Here is an 18,958-nt window from a genome sequence, read left to right on the forward strand (position 1 = left end):
TAATATCTCTGCTTTTGAATATGCTATCTAGGTTGGTCACAACTTTCCTTCCAAGGAGTAAGTGTCTTTTAATTTCATGGCTGCAGTCACCATCCGCAGTGATTTTGGAGCCCCAAAATAAAAAGTCTGACACTGTTTCCACTGTTTCCCCACCTATTTGCCATGAAGTGATGGGACCAGGTGCCATAATCTTAGTTTTCTGAATGTTGAACTTTAAGCCAACTTTTTCACTCTCCTCTTTCACTTTCATCAAGAGGCTTTTTAGTTCCTCTTCACTTTCTGCCATAAGGGTGGTGTCATCTGCATATCTGAGCTTATTGATATTTCTCCTGGCAATCTTGATTCCAGCTTGTGCTTCCTCCAGCCCAGCATTTCTCATGACGTACTCTACATATAAGTTAAATAAGCAGGGTGACAATATACAGCCTTGACGTTTGGAACCAGTCTGTTGTTCCATGTCCAGTTTTAACTGTTGCTTCCTGACCTACATATAGGTTTCTCAAGAGGCAGGTCAGGTGGTCTGGCATTCCCATCTCTTTCAGAATTTTCCACAGTTTATTGTGATCCACACCATCAAAAGCTTTGGCATAGTCAATAAAGCAGAAAGAGATGTTTTTCTGGAATTCTCTTGCTTTTTCCATGATCCAGCGGATGTTGGCAATTTGATCTCTGGTTCCTCTGCCTTTTCTAAAACCAGCTTGAACATCAGGAAGTTCACGGTTCACGTATTGCTGAAGCCTGGCTTGGAGAATTTTGAGCATTACTTTACTAGTGTGTGAGATGAGTGCAATTGTGTGGTAGTTTGAGCATTCTTTGGCATTGCCTTTCTTTGGGATTGGAATGAAAACTGACCTTTTCCAGTTTACCATGTGTTTAAAAGCAGCCCTTTCTGACTCTAGGGTCTTAATTTGTTTTCCTTTCCAGTGAGTATAAACTATGGAAGTAGACTCCCCTCTACGTGGAAGTAAAGTTTAATTATTTATAGGGACATTGACTACTTTTTCCAAATCTGTCATTGAAGAACATGATATGCTAAAGGATTTTTCACTTATGCTTAAGTCATAATTTACCTACAGTAAAATTCTCCTTTTTTGGTGTAAAGTTATACACACTTTGATGAACCTAAACAGTTGTGTAACAAGGACCACAATCAAGATAGAGAACAGCTAGGTCATTCCCCAAAATACTTTTTGTGATCAAGTTCTCCCTCTACCCCCAACCCCTGGCAAATACTGATCTGTTTTCTGTGCCTTGTGTCCTGTGATTGGAATCATACAGTACGTACCTTTGTGAGTCTGGTTTCTCTCACTTAGCGTATGCGTTTGAGATTCATCCATGTTACAAGGTCAGCAGTTCATTCTTTTCTAACGTTTCATAGTCCACCATCGTCTACCCAGTTCATCTCTCCACCAGCTGAAAGACATTTGGGTTTCCAACTTGGTGCAACTAAGAATAAAGCTGCTATGAACATTCATGTACAGGTTTTAGGGTAAACATTAGTTTTCATTTCACTTGAGAGTAAATACTTAGAAGTGGGAGTCCTGGATTGTATATTGAATGTATTTTAACTTTATAAGAACTGCCAAACTCTTCCAAAGTGTCTGCATCATTTTTTCATTCCCACCGACAACATGTGGAAGTTCAAATTGCTTGGTATCATTGATAGCACTTGGTATAATCAGATTTTTGTTCTTAATCTCAGCCATTCTGATCAGAAGTATTTTATTGCAGTTTGTTTTAATTTCCATGGTTCGTGTGCTTATTTGCTATCAATGTATCATTCAGGTTGTTTTCTTACTACTGAGTTCTGAGAGTCCTTTAACTATTTGAGATATGTCTTTTATTTGGTATATGATTAATAAATGTTTTCTCAAAGTCTGTGGCTTGTCTTTTCACTCTCCAAACAGTGCCTTTTGAGGAGCAAGTGTTCTTAAGTTTGGTGATATCAAATATTTCAATTTTTCTTTGAAATATTGCTTTTTGAAAAATTGCTCTTTGTATCACATCTAGAAGTCTTTGCCTAATCTAATATCACAAAACTTTTCTTCTATATTTCCTCCTAGAAGCTTTGTAGTTTTAGGCATTACTTTTAGGTCCATCATCCACTACAAGTTAACTTTAGCATGTGACTCGTGGTCTGAATCAAAGTTCATTTCTTTTTATACAAATATCTCATGATTCCAGCATCGTTGCCTTTGGGCCCTTGTATAAAATAAATTAATCATCAATATGTGGATCTATTTCTGGACTCTATTCTGCTCCAGTGATCTATGTGTTTATGCCTTCACCTTAGCACACTATCATGATTACTGTATCTTTATAGTAAGTCTTGAAATTAAGTAGTGTAAATCTTCCAATTTGGTCATTTTCAAAATTAACTTGGTTACGCTAGTTCTTTCACTTTTCCTATAAAGTCTAGAATCAGTTTATCAATTTCTACCCAAAAACTCCTGCTAGGATTTTAACTAAAATTGCAATGAATCTATAGATCAGTTTAGGGACAACCTAAAATATTGACTCTTTTAATCCATAACCACAGTGTATCTGGGATTTTTAAATTATTTTTGTCAGTGTTTTATAGATTTCATCTTACAGATTTTGCACAATTCTTGTTGTATTCACACCTGAGTTTTGACTTTGGTGTTAAGCTTACTTATATACTTTTATTTCAGTTATCAGCAGTTTCATGTTAGTTTATAGAAATGTAATTGATTTTTGTTTATGTGTCCTTGTGTCCTGAGAACTTATAAATTCATGTATTAGTTCTAATGAATTTTTGGAGATTGTTTTGAATTTTCTATGTGGAAAATCATATTGTCTGAGAATCAAAAAAATTTTCATTTCTTTTCCAATCTGTATCCATTTTGAGTCTTTTTTTCTTACCTTACTGCACTGACCATGATGTATTATGTTTTGTGTACCATTGGATTCAGTGGGCATAATTTTGTTTACAATTTTTTAATGTTCAATATTTGTTCTAGATTTTAAAGAATTTACATCTATGTGGGACTTCCCCAGTGGCTCAGACGGTAAAAGCATCTGCCTACAATGCAGGAGACCTGGGTTCAATCTCTGGGTTGGGAAGATCCCCTGGAGAAGGAAATGGCAACCTATTCCAGTATTCTTGCCTGGAGAATCCCACGGACGGAGGAGCCTGGCAGGCTACAGTCCATGGGGTCGCAGAGTCGGACATGACTGAGCGACTTCACATCACTTCATTAGGGATGTTGGTCTGTAATTTTCTTGTGATGTATTTGTCAGTTTGGGGAATCAGAGTAATAATGCTCTTTGTATAGAATGAACTGGGAAGTGTTCTCTCTTCTTCAACTTTTTAGAAGAGTTTTTTTATCATTGGTATGATTTCTTCCTTAAGTTTGAGATAATATTCACTGGGAATCCATCAGCATGGAGTTTTCCTTGTGGGGAGGATTTTAACTTCAAATTAAATTTCTTAAATAGATACAAGAATATTCAGGTTATCTATTTTCACTTGAATGATCTCTGGTGTGTGTGTGTGTTAGTCAGTCGTGTCCAACTCTTTGCAACCCCATGGACTGTAGCCTGCCAGGCTCCTCTGTCCACAGGACTTCCCAAGCAAGAATACTGAAGTGGGTTGCCATTTCCTTCTCCAGGGACTGAACTCAGGTCTCCCAAATTGCAGGCAGATTCTTTACCACCTGAGCCACCAGGGAAGATCTTTGGTAGTTTGGAACAATGAATTTATTCATCTCATCTACATTGTCAAGTTTATTGGCATAAAGTTGTTTCTAGTATCTGCTTATTATCCTTTTAATGTCTCTAAGATTTGTGGCAATGTCTCCTCTCTCATTCCGGCTATATTCTGATGAAAAATAATTTCTAAATGAAAGCATTAGACTGAGATCATCCTGAAGTTACAGAGTATACCTTTTGATCTTGTGTCCCCAGTGTTAATTGAAATCTAGAATATAAGCTCCATGTGGGCAGGACAGCTGGCCTTCCACCAGCTGCCCAGGGCTGCGCTTTCCTCTGAAGCACATCTTGGTCCACTTAAATGTCCAGACACTCACTCCTTGCTAAGCTTGTTCACAGCAGGCCCTGGCTGAAGCACAATGGACCCTGCCTGGTGCCCCACCCATACACAACATAACCATCCCCATGCAAAGACCCACTGACTCATCACCTCCCAGCGGCCTAAGAAGCATAAAACCCTGGGGGTTGTAATGGAGATGAGTTAATTAGTTGATTATAAAGTGAACAGCAAATACTTAAGAAAGGGCAGAAGGTCTGACAGGTCCTAGTACAGTCCCTAACTACATTGTGGTTCTCTCCTCTCCCCTATGTAAGCCTAGATGATGCCTGCAGGGTCTTCAATTATTTCTTATCCCTGGCACCTAGCAGATGCTTCATGCCTCTTTGCAGAATGCTTGTTGTGTGCAAGTTCAAGTGAATATATCTGCCCTTTGATTCCCCAGAGTGCCCAGGAGGAGCGAGGTCCCCCTGCAGTGGCCGGGGCCGTTGTGCTGAAGGTATGGAAGGAAATGGAAGCTGCTTATGCCAGGTAAGTTCAAAGCAGTGTTCTCCTCCTTCCTGACTCTGCTTTCTCCTTACCTGTTGTCCCTCTGTAAACACGCACTGGGTGAAGACTCTAAGCAGCAGCGGCATTAGTGGGGGTGGGTGGGGGAAGTGTATGCAGTGGGCAATAAAATGACACGTTACAGGCTGGGGGACCTTAGAGCAAGTCAGTTAACTGCTCAGCCTTACGTGAATCCATCTGTAAAATGAATTTAATAATAATACTGAAGCAATTATACTTGTTGAAAACCTGAGATGAGAACAATGCAGCGCTCTAGAAATTGTGTCATTGTTACCCTTTAAAGTCACCACTATTAGCAGACTAGTCTTTGGAGCTGTACTCAGACCCGTAGGTGAGCGCTTGGTCTGCCAATTGAGGAATTTCTTTGCTATCCCATGAAGGGGACTTATTGCAAGCTTCAAGCCTTACACTATGGGAATACAAAGAAATCCTCTGAAAAGAATTGAGCTCAACTGTCTTTAGAAATGCAAAACTGAGAATGTATTCATTTCACCCTTGGGTGGATTTAGGATGTGGCCATCAGTGTTGATTCTCTAGTTGTACCTTTGAAGCAACTTTCTTCAGAAGAGCTCCAGACTCAGCTCCAGACTGAGTCAAGGGATGAATGTACAAATTATAACACAAAAAAGAGCAAAGAAGAAAGAGAATTTCAGGACAGGCACAAAGGGAAGATCCATTTGAGAAATGAATGCTGACTAGATTAGTCAGAAATCTATGGTCTTCATGGGTAACACAGATTGCTTGAGTCTAACACGCTCCCCCGTGGTGTCCTGCAGGAAGGATTCAGTGGAACAGCCTGTGAAATCTGCGCTGCTGACAACGTATTTGGGCCCAGCTGTTCAGCAGGTATGTCTCACTTTGGTGTCGTCAAATGCATTTGTGAAGGTCCAAAGTCAGACATGGCTTATACACCTCAACACCCCAGAAATAAAGTTCCTTGGAGGGGAATGCAGAACAATTCTCCAAACCAGGGCTGCACAGACAAGACAAAGAGTTGACAACAAATCTTTTAAAAGGCAGTCTGAAAGGACAGACAGTACGTCTGTGGTTTTCGGCACTTGCAGGCAGCCACTCACCAGGAATGCTTCCTGACAAACTCAGGGGTTTAGGATTACCTCACTCTAGGCTCCAGGATCCAACATCCACCAGTTGTTTTCCTGCCCAGCTACTCCCTGAGGTCTTTTTAGACTGTGGTCTCAGCACTGACCTTCTCCCCAGGGGCCTCTATATCCACCACAGGTCCCAACACATTCTAACCTATCCCTTCCTTTCGGGAGTCCACAAACACCTGAGGTCATCAGAGGTTGTTGGTCCCATTTTGCAGATTATGGATTTGTCCCCAACATGGGTTTCTCCACTCTCTCATTGTTGGTTCTCCCCAAAAGCTGACCCACTCTGTGAATGTTCTCATATAAGTAGCATATTTGAGAGGGGACCCAGGGGAACACTAAGAAAGTGACATAGAGGAAATAAAGGGTGTGCTGTCAAGCCAGAGACCAGCGTGGGTGACTAGAGCTTAATCCCCTGGGGAACTCTGGAGTCTGCAAAGAACACTCACCTTGGAGTTACCTCACCTGAGAGGAGAGGGAGCCTCGGGGTAGTAGGCAGAATAATGGAACCCCACTCCCTCACCACCAAAATGCCCACATTCTAATACCATGAACCTGGGGATATATTGCCTTCCATGGCAAGGAGAAATTAAGGTACCAGATGACAGAGGATGAGATGGTTGGATGGCATCACCGACTCGATGGACATGAGTATAAGCAAGCTCCAGGAGCTGGTGATGGACAGGGAAGCCTGGCATGCTGCAGTCCATGACGTTGCAAAGAGTCAGACACGACCGAGCGACTGAACTGAACTGGAATTACAGTTGCTAATCATCTGACTTTACCATGAAGAGATTATCCAGGATTATCCTGGTGGACTCAATGTCATCACAGAGGTCCTTAAATGTGGAGGAGGGAGACAGAGACAGAAGATACAGATGTGTGCCTTCTGATGCGTGAAAGATTCCAGACGTGATGAGATGTAAGAGTGGCAAGGTGGGAGAAAGACTCCACCTTGCTGGCTTTGAAGGTGGAGGGAGCCACGAGCCAGGCAGTGTGGGCAGCATCTCAAAGCTGAAAAAGGCAGGGAAAGAATGCTCCCCTCCAGAAAGGAGTGGAACCACCAACACCTTGATTGATCTTAGTACAACTGCTTTGGGTTTCTGACCTCCCAAACTGTAAGACAGTAAATGTGTGTGGTTCAAGACACTAGGTTTGTGGCAATTTGTTACAACAGCAACAGGAAGCTAACACATACAGTCATTAGGGCAGAGTCATTCATTTCCTGGCACTTCCAGCTCCCAGTGAAGCAGCCGGTGGAGCGGCCATCCCAAGAAGTGTTCACAGGCTACTGCTACTGGAGGGGAGCTGAATGTGTGGACTTGGTGATGGCTGAGAATGTGGGCATGGTAGGGACAGTGTCTGCCAGAGCCTTAGTCTCCCAAAAAAAGGATAGGTCAGGTCACCTTTCTCCAGCACCACTTTGGTTTGGCTTTTATGGAAAAAATCATATTTGGTAGGTACTGCATTGATTCAAATATTTCTGGCAAGAAAAATACAGATATCCCACCCCTGTAAGTTTGTGCACTCTATAGCAAGTTTCCTTTGTAATAATGAAGATGTTATCTCCCTCTAATCCATGGGGTCCTTGGAGGCCGATGCTGTCTCTATCTGCTTCTGTCCTGACCCAGAAGCATGGGTGTTGGAAGGCATGGTGTCAAGGTGATTAGCTTTAGACTCAGACTGGGTTTCAGTCCCAGGGCTGCTGCAAATTGTGGAAACCTTAAGTTTACTGAGCATGCTTTCTGCATCTTCTTCTGTAAAAATAGAAACAACATTGCCTTCTTTAGAATTATCATGAGGATCTAATGAGATAATCGGTGCACAATAAGTGTTAGCAATTATTATGACTATTATTAATACCTACTATTTCCTAGTGTTCCCTCCCAATCTTATGTTTTTCTTAATCCATCACTTTATAAAAGATTATTTCATAAAAGTGTTAGCAAAAGCAAATTTAAACCAGATGTTAGCATTCTGAGTGTTTAACGTTATATTGGATTGGCCAAAACTAATACATTAAAAGACAGTAAAATGTAATCAACCAATTGTTTATCAAGAACATGATAAACAAATTGTCCCTTCCTTGCCACAATACAGTTTAAATCACGTATTTTAAATAAATACCGAAATGGGAAGAAAGACAGAATCCCACACCGCTTACTTAGCAAGAAAGCCAAGTAATTGTGGATAAAAATTTAGAAAGAAGATGAGCTCATGTCACTTTCAGGAAACTGGTATTGGTTGCCAATGAGCATAGACATACATGGAAATTCCAAACATTTTTTAATTTAAAAAGTGGCCTCTCTTTACACCTCTTTGTGCCATGGGGAAAGGGCAAGTGAAAGGGAGCAAGGTGGTTTGTTGAAAATCCAAATTTTTGAGCCAGAAAATTGGAAACCTAAACTGACTCGGGAGATAAGACTCCCAGTTGTTAGTGCCAACAGAACTTTGTGAGATGATGGAATGTCCTGATCTTCACTATCAAACATGGTAGCCACAAGGCGTGTGTGCACACTAAGTCGCTTCAGTTGTGTCCAACTCTTTGCAACCCCTTGGACTGTAGCCCACCAGGCTCCTCTGACCATGGGATTCTCCAGGCAAGAATACTTGAGTGGGTTGCTGTGCCCTCCTCCAAGGGATCTTCCTGACCCAGGGATTGAACCTGACTCTCTTATATCTCCCACTGGCAGGCAGGTTCTTTACCTCTAGCCCCACTTGGGAAGCCCCTTAGCTCATGGTACTCAATTTAAACTCAAATAGCCTCAAGTGGAGGAGAAGGCAATGGCACCCCACTCCAGTACTCTTGCCTGGAAAATCCCATGGAATGAGGAGCCTGGTAGGCTGCAATCCATGGGGTCGCTAAGAGTCGAACATAACTAAGCGACTTCACTTTCACGCGTTGGAGAAGGAAATGGCAACCCACTCCAGTGTTCTTGCCTGGAGAATCCCAGGGACGGGGGAGCCTGGTGGGCTGCCATCTATGGGGTCGCACAGAGTCGGACACGACTGAAGCGACTTAGCAGCAGCAGCAGCAGCAGTAGCCTCAAGTGCCTAGTGGCTCCCATATTGGATAGTGTAGCTCTGGACCATAATGGCCAAGAGAGCAGGCTTGAAGTCAGGCTGGCCTGAGTTTGAAACCAAGCCCAGTTGCTATGGGATTTGAGGCAAGCTATTTAATCTGTCTATGCCCTCCTCATCTATAAAACAGGAATAATAACACCTGCTAATGGGATTAACTTGTAGAAAAGCTCTTAGCAGCATGTCATGAGCACTTGGTAAAAGCAAGTGTTGATATTAAGTGAGGACAAGAGCAGTTCTACAGTAAGGAGAGCATTCACTCACCTGTGCCCAAAGGATGGCTCAGTGATGTTGACCATTTCCCATTGGCAAGAACTGGGGGAACCTGCGAACCTTTTTAGCCAAGCATCCACTGGGTGCCAGTGTTGTTTCACCCACTGAGGCGCTGGCCGTCGGCGGTGGCAATTTTGCCTGTAAGTAGGACAGCTATGAGTTGCAGTTTTATTTTTAACACTGACTTTAACCTGCTGCTGGAGCATTCTCCTACCTGATTCTTGATGTTCTCAGAGGTAATTTCAAGCTGCATTTATCAAGGGTGTTCATCTCAACCACCAAGGCCCTCGCCTGCTCAGTGCCCCACCCCAGGTTAGGGCAGAAGACAAAGCCCCCCCTCTCTCGCATGACCCCAGATCAGTCCCACAGTCATGCCTTCTTAATAATAGTAGCTGAATGCCTGCTGGGCACCAGGCAGTGCACAAGGCTTGACACACAGAATCTCTTTGGAACAGCTCTGCAAGCTGGGTTCCTTGTGTTATGAATGAAGAAGCAGCGAGGTTGCTCAAGGTCCTGCAGCTACTTCAGGAATAGAGGCAGGGTTTGACCCCAGGTGTCTTACTCCAGAACCTGGGCACCCAACCACTGCACCATTTGGCCCCTGGCACACATCCATCTTGCGTTAGACCCCTGACAGGCGATGAGCATCCAAAGAAGGGGAAGAATAGCTCCCCACCCTCAAGGATCTGGAAATGTGGGTGATGCTTCTGAGCCAGTGTGCACCATGCATGCAGGATGCTGCAGGGACACAAGAGGGCAGCCTGCTCTGCCGAGGGGATGGCTCGGGGTCTTTGTGCCCTGCCCCTCTGACCGCGGTGGCCATGGCTTTGGCCACTTTAGAGTCCTGTCCCCAAGGTTCACATGCCTCTACAGATTTGCTGTAGCTGGTTTCACAAATGCCCAGGGCTCTCTCAGTGACATTTGGGAATCCCTCTGCCACTCACATCTCCTTCCCAAGGACGCTTTCTGGGCAGTGACTGGCAGCAATGGGTGTCAGAAGCTCCTGAAAGCTACTGTGCCAGGTCGGTTAATCCAGTATAGAGATCGTGCCAGAAGGCAGGACACGGGGTGCCTGGAAGAGAAGCTTAGCGAGGAGGACAGCCCTTGTAGTTAGCATTGAGGTTGAGAGCAGGGGCTGAGTCATGTTCGACTCCCCTCTTCCACCAGGTACATGACAACATTCAGGACATGCAGCATCCCTGTATCTTTTAGAGTCTGGCCGTCCCACTATGCTGTAAGCAGCTTGAATCCAGATATTGTGAATGACTTATTTGTATGCTGCTGCTAAGTCGCTTCAGTCGTGTCTGATTCTGTGCGACCCCAGAGATGGCAGCCTACCAGGCTCTTCTGCCCCTGGGATTCTCCAGGCAAGAACACCAGAGTGGGTTGCCATTTGCTTCTCCAATGCATGAGAGTGAAAAGTAAAAGTGAGGTTGCTCAGTCATGTCCGACTTCACGATCCCATGGACTGCAGCCCACCAGGCTCCTCCCTCCATGGGATTTTCCAAGCAAGAATACTGGAGTGGGGTGCCATTGCCTTCTCTGACTTATTTGTATACGCAGTGCCTAATCCAGTGCCTGCCACTAAGTTGGAACTGGGTAGATATTTTTTTAATTGAATTAATTTACATCTTTGCTACCAAGTCCATAGTACACTCCCACGTCAACCCAGTTATCTCCATGACCAATTCAACTTCCCTCTGGAACTCTGTTCAAAAAGCTACAGCCAGAGGTTGACATCAAAGTGCTTTGCTAATACGGAAATAATGATAAATTGGTTTTTGAAGGGAAGATGATAATTGCAAGTCCACTTAATTCTTCAGTAATTTGAATAAGTTCTGGAGCTAATTGTCTCCCATTTTTTATATGTAGCATGGGGTTAATTATCTTATCTCCCTGGGTGCTGTGAGCATCAGATGAGATCATGTCTATAAAGCATGTGACAAAATGCCTGAAGGAGAGGAAGTGCTTAATAAAGGGTCGAGCAGGGCCAGTTCTAGGGCAACGTGAAGAGAAACATGTCTTAGGTACAAAATTTAAGGAGGCATCAAAAACTCAGTAATTGAGAGAAATCGTTTTTTAAGATTATCTAGGGTGGCTGTGACAAACTGTCACACACCGGGTGACTTAAAGACATGAATGTATTGTCTCAGTTCTGGAAGCTAGAAGTCCACAGTCTGCATGTAAGCAGGGCCAGGCTCCTTTGGAAGCCTCTAGGAGAGGGTCCTTCCTGTCTCTTCCAGCTTCTGGAAGCCCCAGGCATTGCTGGGTTTGTGGGCACATCACTGCAGTCAGAGCCATGGTCTTCACTCGGTCATCTTCTTGCTGTCTGTGTCCTTGCCTCCTCTTATAAATCATATTGGACTGAAGCCACTCCACTCCAGTAGGACCTCATCTTAGCTACTTATATCTGCAGTAATAGCTCTACTTCCAAATAAGGTCTAGTTCTGAGGTCCTCGGAGTTAGGACTTTGGAGGGGACAAAATGCAACCCATGACAATGATATTTTTAAATTATCAAGCAAAACATCAAAATGTTAAAAAAAAAAAAAGGCAGGATTCCACTCTGCATTTGAACTCCCCTGCCTCGCTGTCCTCATCCTAACCCAGCAGGATGCTGTCTTGATTCAAACTGAGCTGTGCAGTTGTCAGTATTGTTACAAGATGCTCTAAAAGATGTTGTAGGGAAGTAGGAGAGGGAAAGCCTTCCATGGGATTCTAATGGAATAGAAGAGAAAAATAGATAGAGAAAGAGAAACAGAGCCCCCGACAGCTGTCAGCCAGTTGCTAGCCTAGTTGTTCCCAGCCAGGCCGTGGTGTGGCTCTGCTGAGCATAGGCAGCGTCACAGAGTGTCACCATCCATGATTCCTCTGTCTGTGCTGGAACAAGAGAAAAACTAGGCCACCGACTTGTCATGCCTGAATAGAGAAATAAACAGTGACGGGGGCAACCCAACCGCCATCTCTCCTGGTTAACACGAGTGGCTACTGCTACTTCTCCAGGACTGCCGCACCCCACCCTCACCCCAGCACTGCCGATTTAAACCACTGCTGTGTTCCTGCTGATATTTGGCTGGCACCACAAAATGAATAGTTGCAGCAGAATGTGATAGTGAACAAGGTACACAGAAAGTGTTGCTGGAGCCCAGAGAGACACAGGTTCTGTTCTGGCACCTCTGAGATGGCACCACAGAGGAGAGGGGCTTTAGCCGGCCTGGAAGGATGAAGATTTCAACTGCATGCAGAAGGGAGCACAGTGGAGGCCAAAGCATGGAGTTGTGAAGTACAGCATGCACCTCCGCGGGGCACGGTCTTTCCCAGGACAGCTCCACCCCCATCTCTCCCTGGACAGCCTTCCCATTTCTTCCTGGCCAGCCCTCATAGCCATTGACTCATTGCTTGTTGTGTTCAGTCAGTAAGTCTTGTCTGACTCTTTGGAACCCCATGGACTATAGCATGCCAGGCTCCTCTGTCCTCCACTGTCTCCAGGAATTGACTCAAATTCATGTCCATTGAGTCAGTGATGCTATCTAACCCTCTCATCCTCTCCCCCTTCTCCTCCTGCCCTCAATCTTTCCCAGCATCAGGATCTTTTCCAATGAGTCGGTGGCTGCATCAGGTGGCCAAAGTACTGGAGCCTCAGCATCAGTCCTTCCAATGAATATTCAGTGTTGATTCCCTTTAGGATTGACTAGTTTGATCTCCTTGCAGTCCAAGGGACTCTCAAGAGTCTTCTTGAGTATCACAGTTCGAAAGGATCAATTCTTCGACACTCAGTCTTCTTTATGTTCTGACTTTCACACCCGTACTTGACTACTGTTATGTCATATGACTTGTATGTCATTATCTTATGTCATAGCATTGATCACACCATGTTGTGATGGGCTGCTTTCTCCTGCCTTCCAATTGTGAGCTCTTTGTGGGCAGAGACTTCGAGTCCTCAGTCCCGAGCACAGTGCCCTATGCATTGATGTTCAATACCTATTTTGAAGAAGGTGAGCTAGTGGGTCTTCCCATGCACTTAGATACTAGGATGTATAAAATGAAATGGTGAAAGGTGAACATGAAAATTGTTAAAGATTGGAGTCGGCTTGGAGAGGACCTTGTTTTCCAAACAGGAATTTAGATTTCATTAGGTTAGCAACTGGGAGTCTTTGAGATATTGGGGGGAAGATCAGTTTGATGCCATTACTGATCAAGTGAAATGGATAACATGCAGAGGTGAGAAGTCAGACAAGAAGTCCAGGTAAAATGCTACTGCAATAGTCTGGGCAAAATAGGATAAGAACCTGCAAGAGGATGGTTCCCGTGGAGATTGAAGCTCAGAGGATTAAGGGGGATATGTAACAACGAATGCAAAGAATGTGAAGGTTTATTAGATATTTGAAATAGTTAAAACCTAATTCATCTGGCTTTTCTGGCATGATTGGGATTTAAGCTGGTGTCTTATTAATAATGTTTCACTTGAGCTAATGTTAAATTGACTTATGTGTACTAAACACATGCATTGTAGGCAGGATAGTGGTCCTCTCAGAGATATCCATGTTCTATTCCTGAAACTTGAGAATATGTTAGGCTACAGGCAAAGGGAAATTGAGATTGCTAAACAGGTGATTTAAAATGGGAGAAGTTGCCTGGATTATCCAGGTGGGCCCAATGTGGTCACAAAGGTCCTTGGAAGTGGAAGAGGAAGGCAGAAGAAAGAGGACCAGTAAAGATGGCAATTTAAGAAGGATATGGCCTGATGTCACTAACTTTGAAGATGGAGAAAGGGGCCAGGAGCACGGGAATGCTGACAACCTCTAGAGGCCGGAAAGGCAAGGGAGCGGACTGTCCTCTAGAGTCTCTAGAAGAAATACAGCCCGATGAAGAGCTTGATCTTAGTCCAGGGAAACACATTTCAGACTTCTGACCTTTGCTGTTGTTCAGTCACTAAGTCAAGTCCAACTCTTTGCAACCCCAGGGACAATAGCATGCCAGGCTCCTCTGTCCTCCACTATCTGTCTCCTGGAGTTTGCTCAAATTCATGTCCATTGAGTCAGAGATGCTGTCTAACCATCTCTCCCTCTGCCTCCCCTGTCTCCTTTTGCCTTCAATCTTTCCCAGTATCAGGGTCTTTTCCAATGAGTTACCTCTTTGTACCAGGTAACCAAAGTATTGGAGCTTCAGCATCAGTCCTTCCAGTAAATATTCAGGGTTGATTTTCTTTAACTGGTTTGATCTTGCAGTCCAAGGGACTCTCCAGAGTCTTCTCTGGCACCACAATTTGAAAGCATTAGCCCAAGGAGACATACTTCAGACTTATAACATACAGAACTATAAAATAATAAATATGTGTTGTTTTAAGCCACTGACTTTGTGGAAATTTGTTACAGCAGCTAAAGGAAGCCCATACAATACACTTCACAGGGGGCTGGACAGAGGATGCTGGTGACTCAGTCAGACAGTAAATCTTTCTACAAATGAACCACAAGCTGAGTGCTAAAGAGATGAATATTTATTTCAAATGCGCTTCATTTCTCATTCCTTTTTTTAAAAAAAAATATTTATTTGGCTTCATCAGGTCTTTGTTGCAGCATGCAGCTTCTTCATTGCTGTGCATGGGCTTCTCTCTAGTTGTACCGGGGCTCAGTAGTTGCAGCACGTGGACTTAGTTACCCAGCAGCATGTGGGATCTTAGTTCCCTGACCAGGGATTGAACCTATGTCCCCTGCACTGGAAGGCAGATTCTTAACCACTGGACACCTGGGAAGTCCCTCATTTCTCATTCCTGAAGGGATCTGTCACAGGGCTAAAAAGTCATCTGTTTCAAGCTGGTCAATGTGGCTTAGTTATTCTCTAGCCTTGCGAGTTTCGTCTTTACATTTGCATTGCCCTCATCATTTGGGGAGTAGGTTTCCTGTAGATTCCTCCTGCCAACAGCAATCAGCGGTAGCAATTCTCTTTTAAATGTGACAGGTGTGTATATAAGACATTATATTGAGGTATCGGGAGATGAAGTAACTAACTTGAGAGCAGGGAAGAGCACTCCAGTGCCTGTGATATACCACCTGTGCTTTATATACATGTCCTCATTGAACTCTATAGAAATCCCATGAAGTGGGCATCATTCTCTACATGTTATAGAGGCTCGGCAGTGAAGAACCCTCCTGTCAATGCAGGAGACTTGCAGGAGATGCGGGTTCAATCCCTGGGTTGGAAAGATCCCCTGGAGCAGGAAATGGCAACCCACTCCAATATTCTGGCTTGGGAAATCCCATGGACAGAGGAGCCAGGCAGGCTGCAGTCCATGGGCTTGCACAGAGTCAGACACCACTGAGCAGTCACACACACATAGACAAATATAATAAGTCCCCTACACACAAGCTGTGAACTTTCAAAGATGTGAACGTGCATCTGGTTCCAGCAAGAAACCAGAAACCGTGCCAGGAAATTGCAGCTTGCCCTCCATCTCCTATTGCTGACGATCCTTCAGCTCTACTATTTCCCACCTCCTCTCCCTCCTCCAGTCAGTAATTCTTCTTGCCTCTTCACTCAAAGCCAGCCCTTCTATGCCAGCTGCTGTACTATACTACTGTAGTTTTCAAGGTAGTGTATTGTAAGATTTTAAAAGCTTTCTTTATTTCTGTTTTGTATTTATTATTAGTGTGAAAATTATGATAAACCTATTACAGTACAGTATTATATAGCCTATTGTGTTAGTTGGGTACCAAGACTAACTTGGTTGGACTTACGAATAAATTGGACTTACGAACGTGCACTCAGAAAGGAACTCATTTGTAGGTAGGGGACTTACTGTAAACTGAAGCTAATAAAAAGAAGCCAAGATTCAAACCCAGGTCTCTAGGACTTCACACCCATGGTTTTCGCCACTTCGTCAAGCAGAATCTCAGTCTACACTTTCTGAAAACAGTACCCTTCCAGAATCTCTGGAGGAAGTCTGTATCAGGTAACAAGAAGCCCCCATTTTCTGTCCACAGTGTGCAGCTGTGTGCATGGAGTATGCAACAGTGGAATACACGGTGATGGGACCTGTGAGTGCTACTCTGGGTACACTGGCCGCAACTGTGATGAGCGTAAGTATTGCTAGTTTCCTTTATTCCACTAGGCTTCCCTGGTGGCTCAGATGATGAAGAATCTACCCTCAATGCAGGAGACCTGGGTTTGATCCCTGGGTCAGGAAGATGCCCTGGAGAAGGGAATGGCTACCAACTCCAGTATTCTTGCCTAGAGAATTCCATGGACAGAGGAGCCTGGTGGGCTATTATAATCCATGAGGTCACAAAGAGTAGGACATCACTGAGCAACTAACAGTTAATATATCATACAAATCAAATACACAGATGTATGCATTTCACATGTGTGTTCATTACTGGGGCCCTCGGTGGGTGGTGTGCATCAAATGTTTGCTGGAATATCGTCAAAAATTTAAAAAGAAAGAGGACAAAAAGAGAGGAAGGGAGATGGGGAGAGGTAGGGGAGGAAGAAGAGGGGAGAGAGAGTCTGGAAGATGGGAAGTCCCAGAAGGTTTGGGAGGAACACAGTGGCATGGCTGCAGCCACGTTTTAGGAAGGCCCAAGCTGGTGGCAGTGAAGACGGGGTGGAGAGGAAGACGCTGGGGCCACTGCAGCCAGTTAGGTCCCTTGTAAGGGAGATGAGGCATGTACTCACTTATAGGTCTCAAAGGCAGAGCGCATCAGCAGGAAATGGAGGCTCACCAAGGTTAAATGATTCACCGAAGTTCACAAAATAATGAAGGGCTGGATGGTACTCAAGCCATGAAATTCTCTACACAGTTGATCCCCTTGGGCTCAAGCAAGAGATAGAGGTCACAGGGTGATTGCCACAAGGGAAGTTTAATGTAAAGAATTAGTAATAGGAGAGTGGCTATAAACACACAGATTAAACCACAGGGCTGATGGGGCCTAACAGAGAAGGCAACAGCCATTCCCAAGACTGGGTTCAAATCATGTTGGAGAAGGTGTGGTGGCAGCCCGCTTGATAGGGGAGAAGTTTGCTGATTTGCCAAACCAGCATGGGAGTGCAGTCACCCAGCAACATCTGCCGGGGCACCGACGAGCCAAGGCTGAAGGGCATGGAAACACTGAGGACACTGTGACCTGAGAATTTGGGGATGCTCTGGCTTAACACGGCAGAGGTTTATTTCTTACTCAGGTAGCAGTCTGATGTGGGTGTTCCTGGCTGATACCAGCTCCCACCACATGGTGTTTAGGGATCCAGAGCTTTCCACTGTGTGTGTCTGTCAGTCTATAGAACCTCAGAATGCTCTACTTTGAGCCACAGAAGGAGGGAGAGAGTGTAGAGACAGATTTGCTTATAAAGTCTAGAATGATACATAGGATGCCCAATATTCCGTCAATGTAAGCAAGTCATATAAGCCCACCTGGATGCAAAGGGGGGGTGGTGTTGAAAATGTGACTCTGAAAAGGCAGCCCCTTCCCAGCCACAATTTGACTTTATGGAAGAGGTGAGGGGATATTCTCTATGAATTTTTTAAATTTTAATGTTAACTGAAGGATAATTGCTTTACAATATTGTGTTGGTTTCTGCTGCACATCAGCATGCATCAGCCATAGGTATACATATGTCCCCTCCCTCCCGAGGATCCCTCCCACCTCCCACCCCATCCCACCCCTCCAGGTTGTCACAGAGCACCAGGTTTGAGCTCCCTGCGTCATACAGCAAATTCCCACTGGCTGTCTGTTTTACATACGGTAGTATGTCTGTCTCCATGCTGCTCTCTCCATGAGCTCCACCACCTCCTTCCCCACCGTGTCCACAGGTCAGTTCTCTCTGACTGCATCTCCATTGCTGCCCTGCAGATAGGTTCATCAGTACCATCTTTCTAGATTCCATATATATGCATTAATATATGATATTTGTTTTCCTCTTTCTCACTTCACTCTGTATGATAGGCTCTAGATTCGTCCATCTCATTAGAACTGACTCAGATGCATTCCTTTTTATGGCTGAGTAATATCCCATTGTACATATGTACCACAGCTTCTTTATCCATTCATCTGTTGATAGATATCTAGGTTGCTTCCGTGTCCTAAATATTATAAACTAGAATACTTCCTAACACCATGCACAAAGATAAACTCAAAGTGGATTAAAGACCTAAATGTAAGATACTCTGAAGTTTTGATTCAGCCAGCCAGTATTGGGAGACAAATGTGTACCTCACATTTGTGCACATCTTGAGAGTCATTACTTTGCCAACAAAGGTCCGTAGTCATGTATGGCTGTGAGAGTTGGACTATAAAGTTGAGCGCTGAAGAATTGATGCTTTTGAACCGTGGTGCTGGAGAAGATTCTCTTGAGAGTCCTTTGGACTGCAAGGAGATCCAACCAGTCCATCCTAAAGGAAATCAGTCCTGAATATTCATTGGAAAGACTGATGCTGCAGCTGAAGCTCAAATACTTTGGCCACCTGATGCAAAGAGGTGACTCATTGGAAAAGACCCTGATGCTGGGAAAGATTGAAGACTGGAAGAGAAGGGGACAACAGAGGATGATATCGTTGGATGGCATCACTGGCTCAATGGACATGAGTTTGAGTAAACTCCAGGAGCTGGCGATGGACAGGGAGGCCTGGCGTGCTGCCATCCATGGGGCTGCAAAGAGTCAGACATGACTGAGCAACTGAACTGAGGGTCACACACTGACTACCCTTTATTCCAACATCTTTCTGAGGGTGTCTGCATAGCAAGCAGCTTTGGAAGATATAAGACCTCCCTTGGGAGCAAATACAGGCACACTTACTGCCTGTTAATGGATTGCCTGTCAGCTCCAAATTCACCCTTCTTGCCTGCTCTGTGAATATAAAGTAGGCTTTGAAATATTTCTCATTTGCCTGCCAGCAAGATGTGAAACCTCACCAATAGAGGGCGCTAAAG

At 44.4% G+C, this 18,958-nt stretch overlaps 1 protein-coding gene across 2 annotated transcripts in view; it reads left to right on the forward strand.

Moving 5' to 3' along the window:
* STAB2 (stabilin 2) overlaps positions 1–18,958 on the forward strand; it is a 173,283-nt gene that overhangs the window by 20,159 nt on the left and 134,166 nt on the right. Inside the window, exons 4-6 of one of the 2 annotated variants that reach the window (XM_068971626.1) lie at positions 4,455–4,540; positions 5,353–5,422; positions 16,019–16,114. In XM_068971626.1, coding sequence (XP_068827727.1) covers positions 4,455–4,540; positions 5,353–5,422; positions 16,019–16,114 — 252 coding nt within the window. Of the gene's footprint in view, positions 1–4,454; positions 4,541–5,352; positions 5,423–16,018; positions 16,115–18,958 lie in introns of those variants that run through there. The other variant, XM_068971627.1, reaches the window with a different exon arrangement.

The sequence above is a fragment of the Capricornis sumatraensis genome, chromosome 4 (assembly GCF_032405125.1).
Source record: "Capricornis sumatraensis isolate serow.1 chromosome 4, serow.2, whole genome shotgun sequence".
Lineage (NCBI taxonomy): Eukaryota > Metazoa > Chordata > Mammalia > Artiodactyla > Bovidae > Capricornis > Capricornis sumatraensis.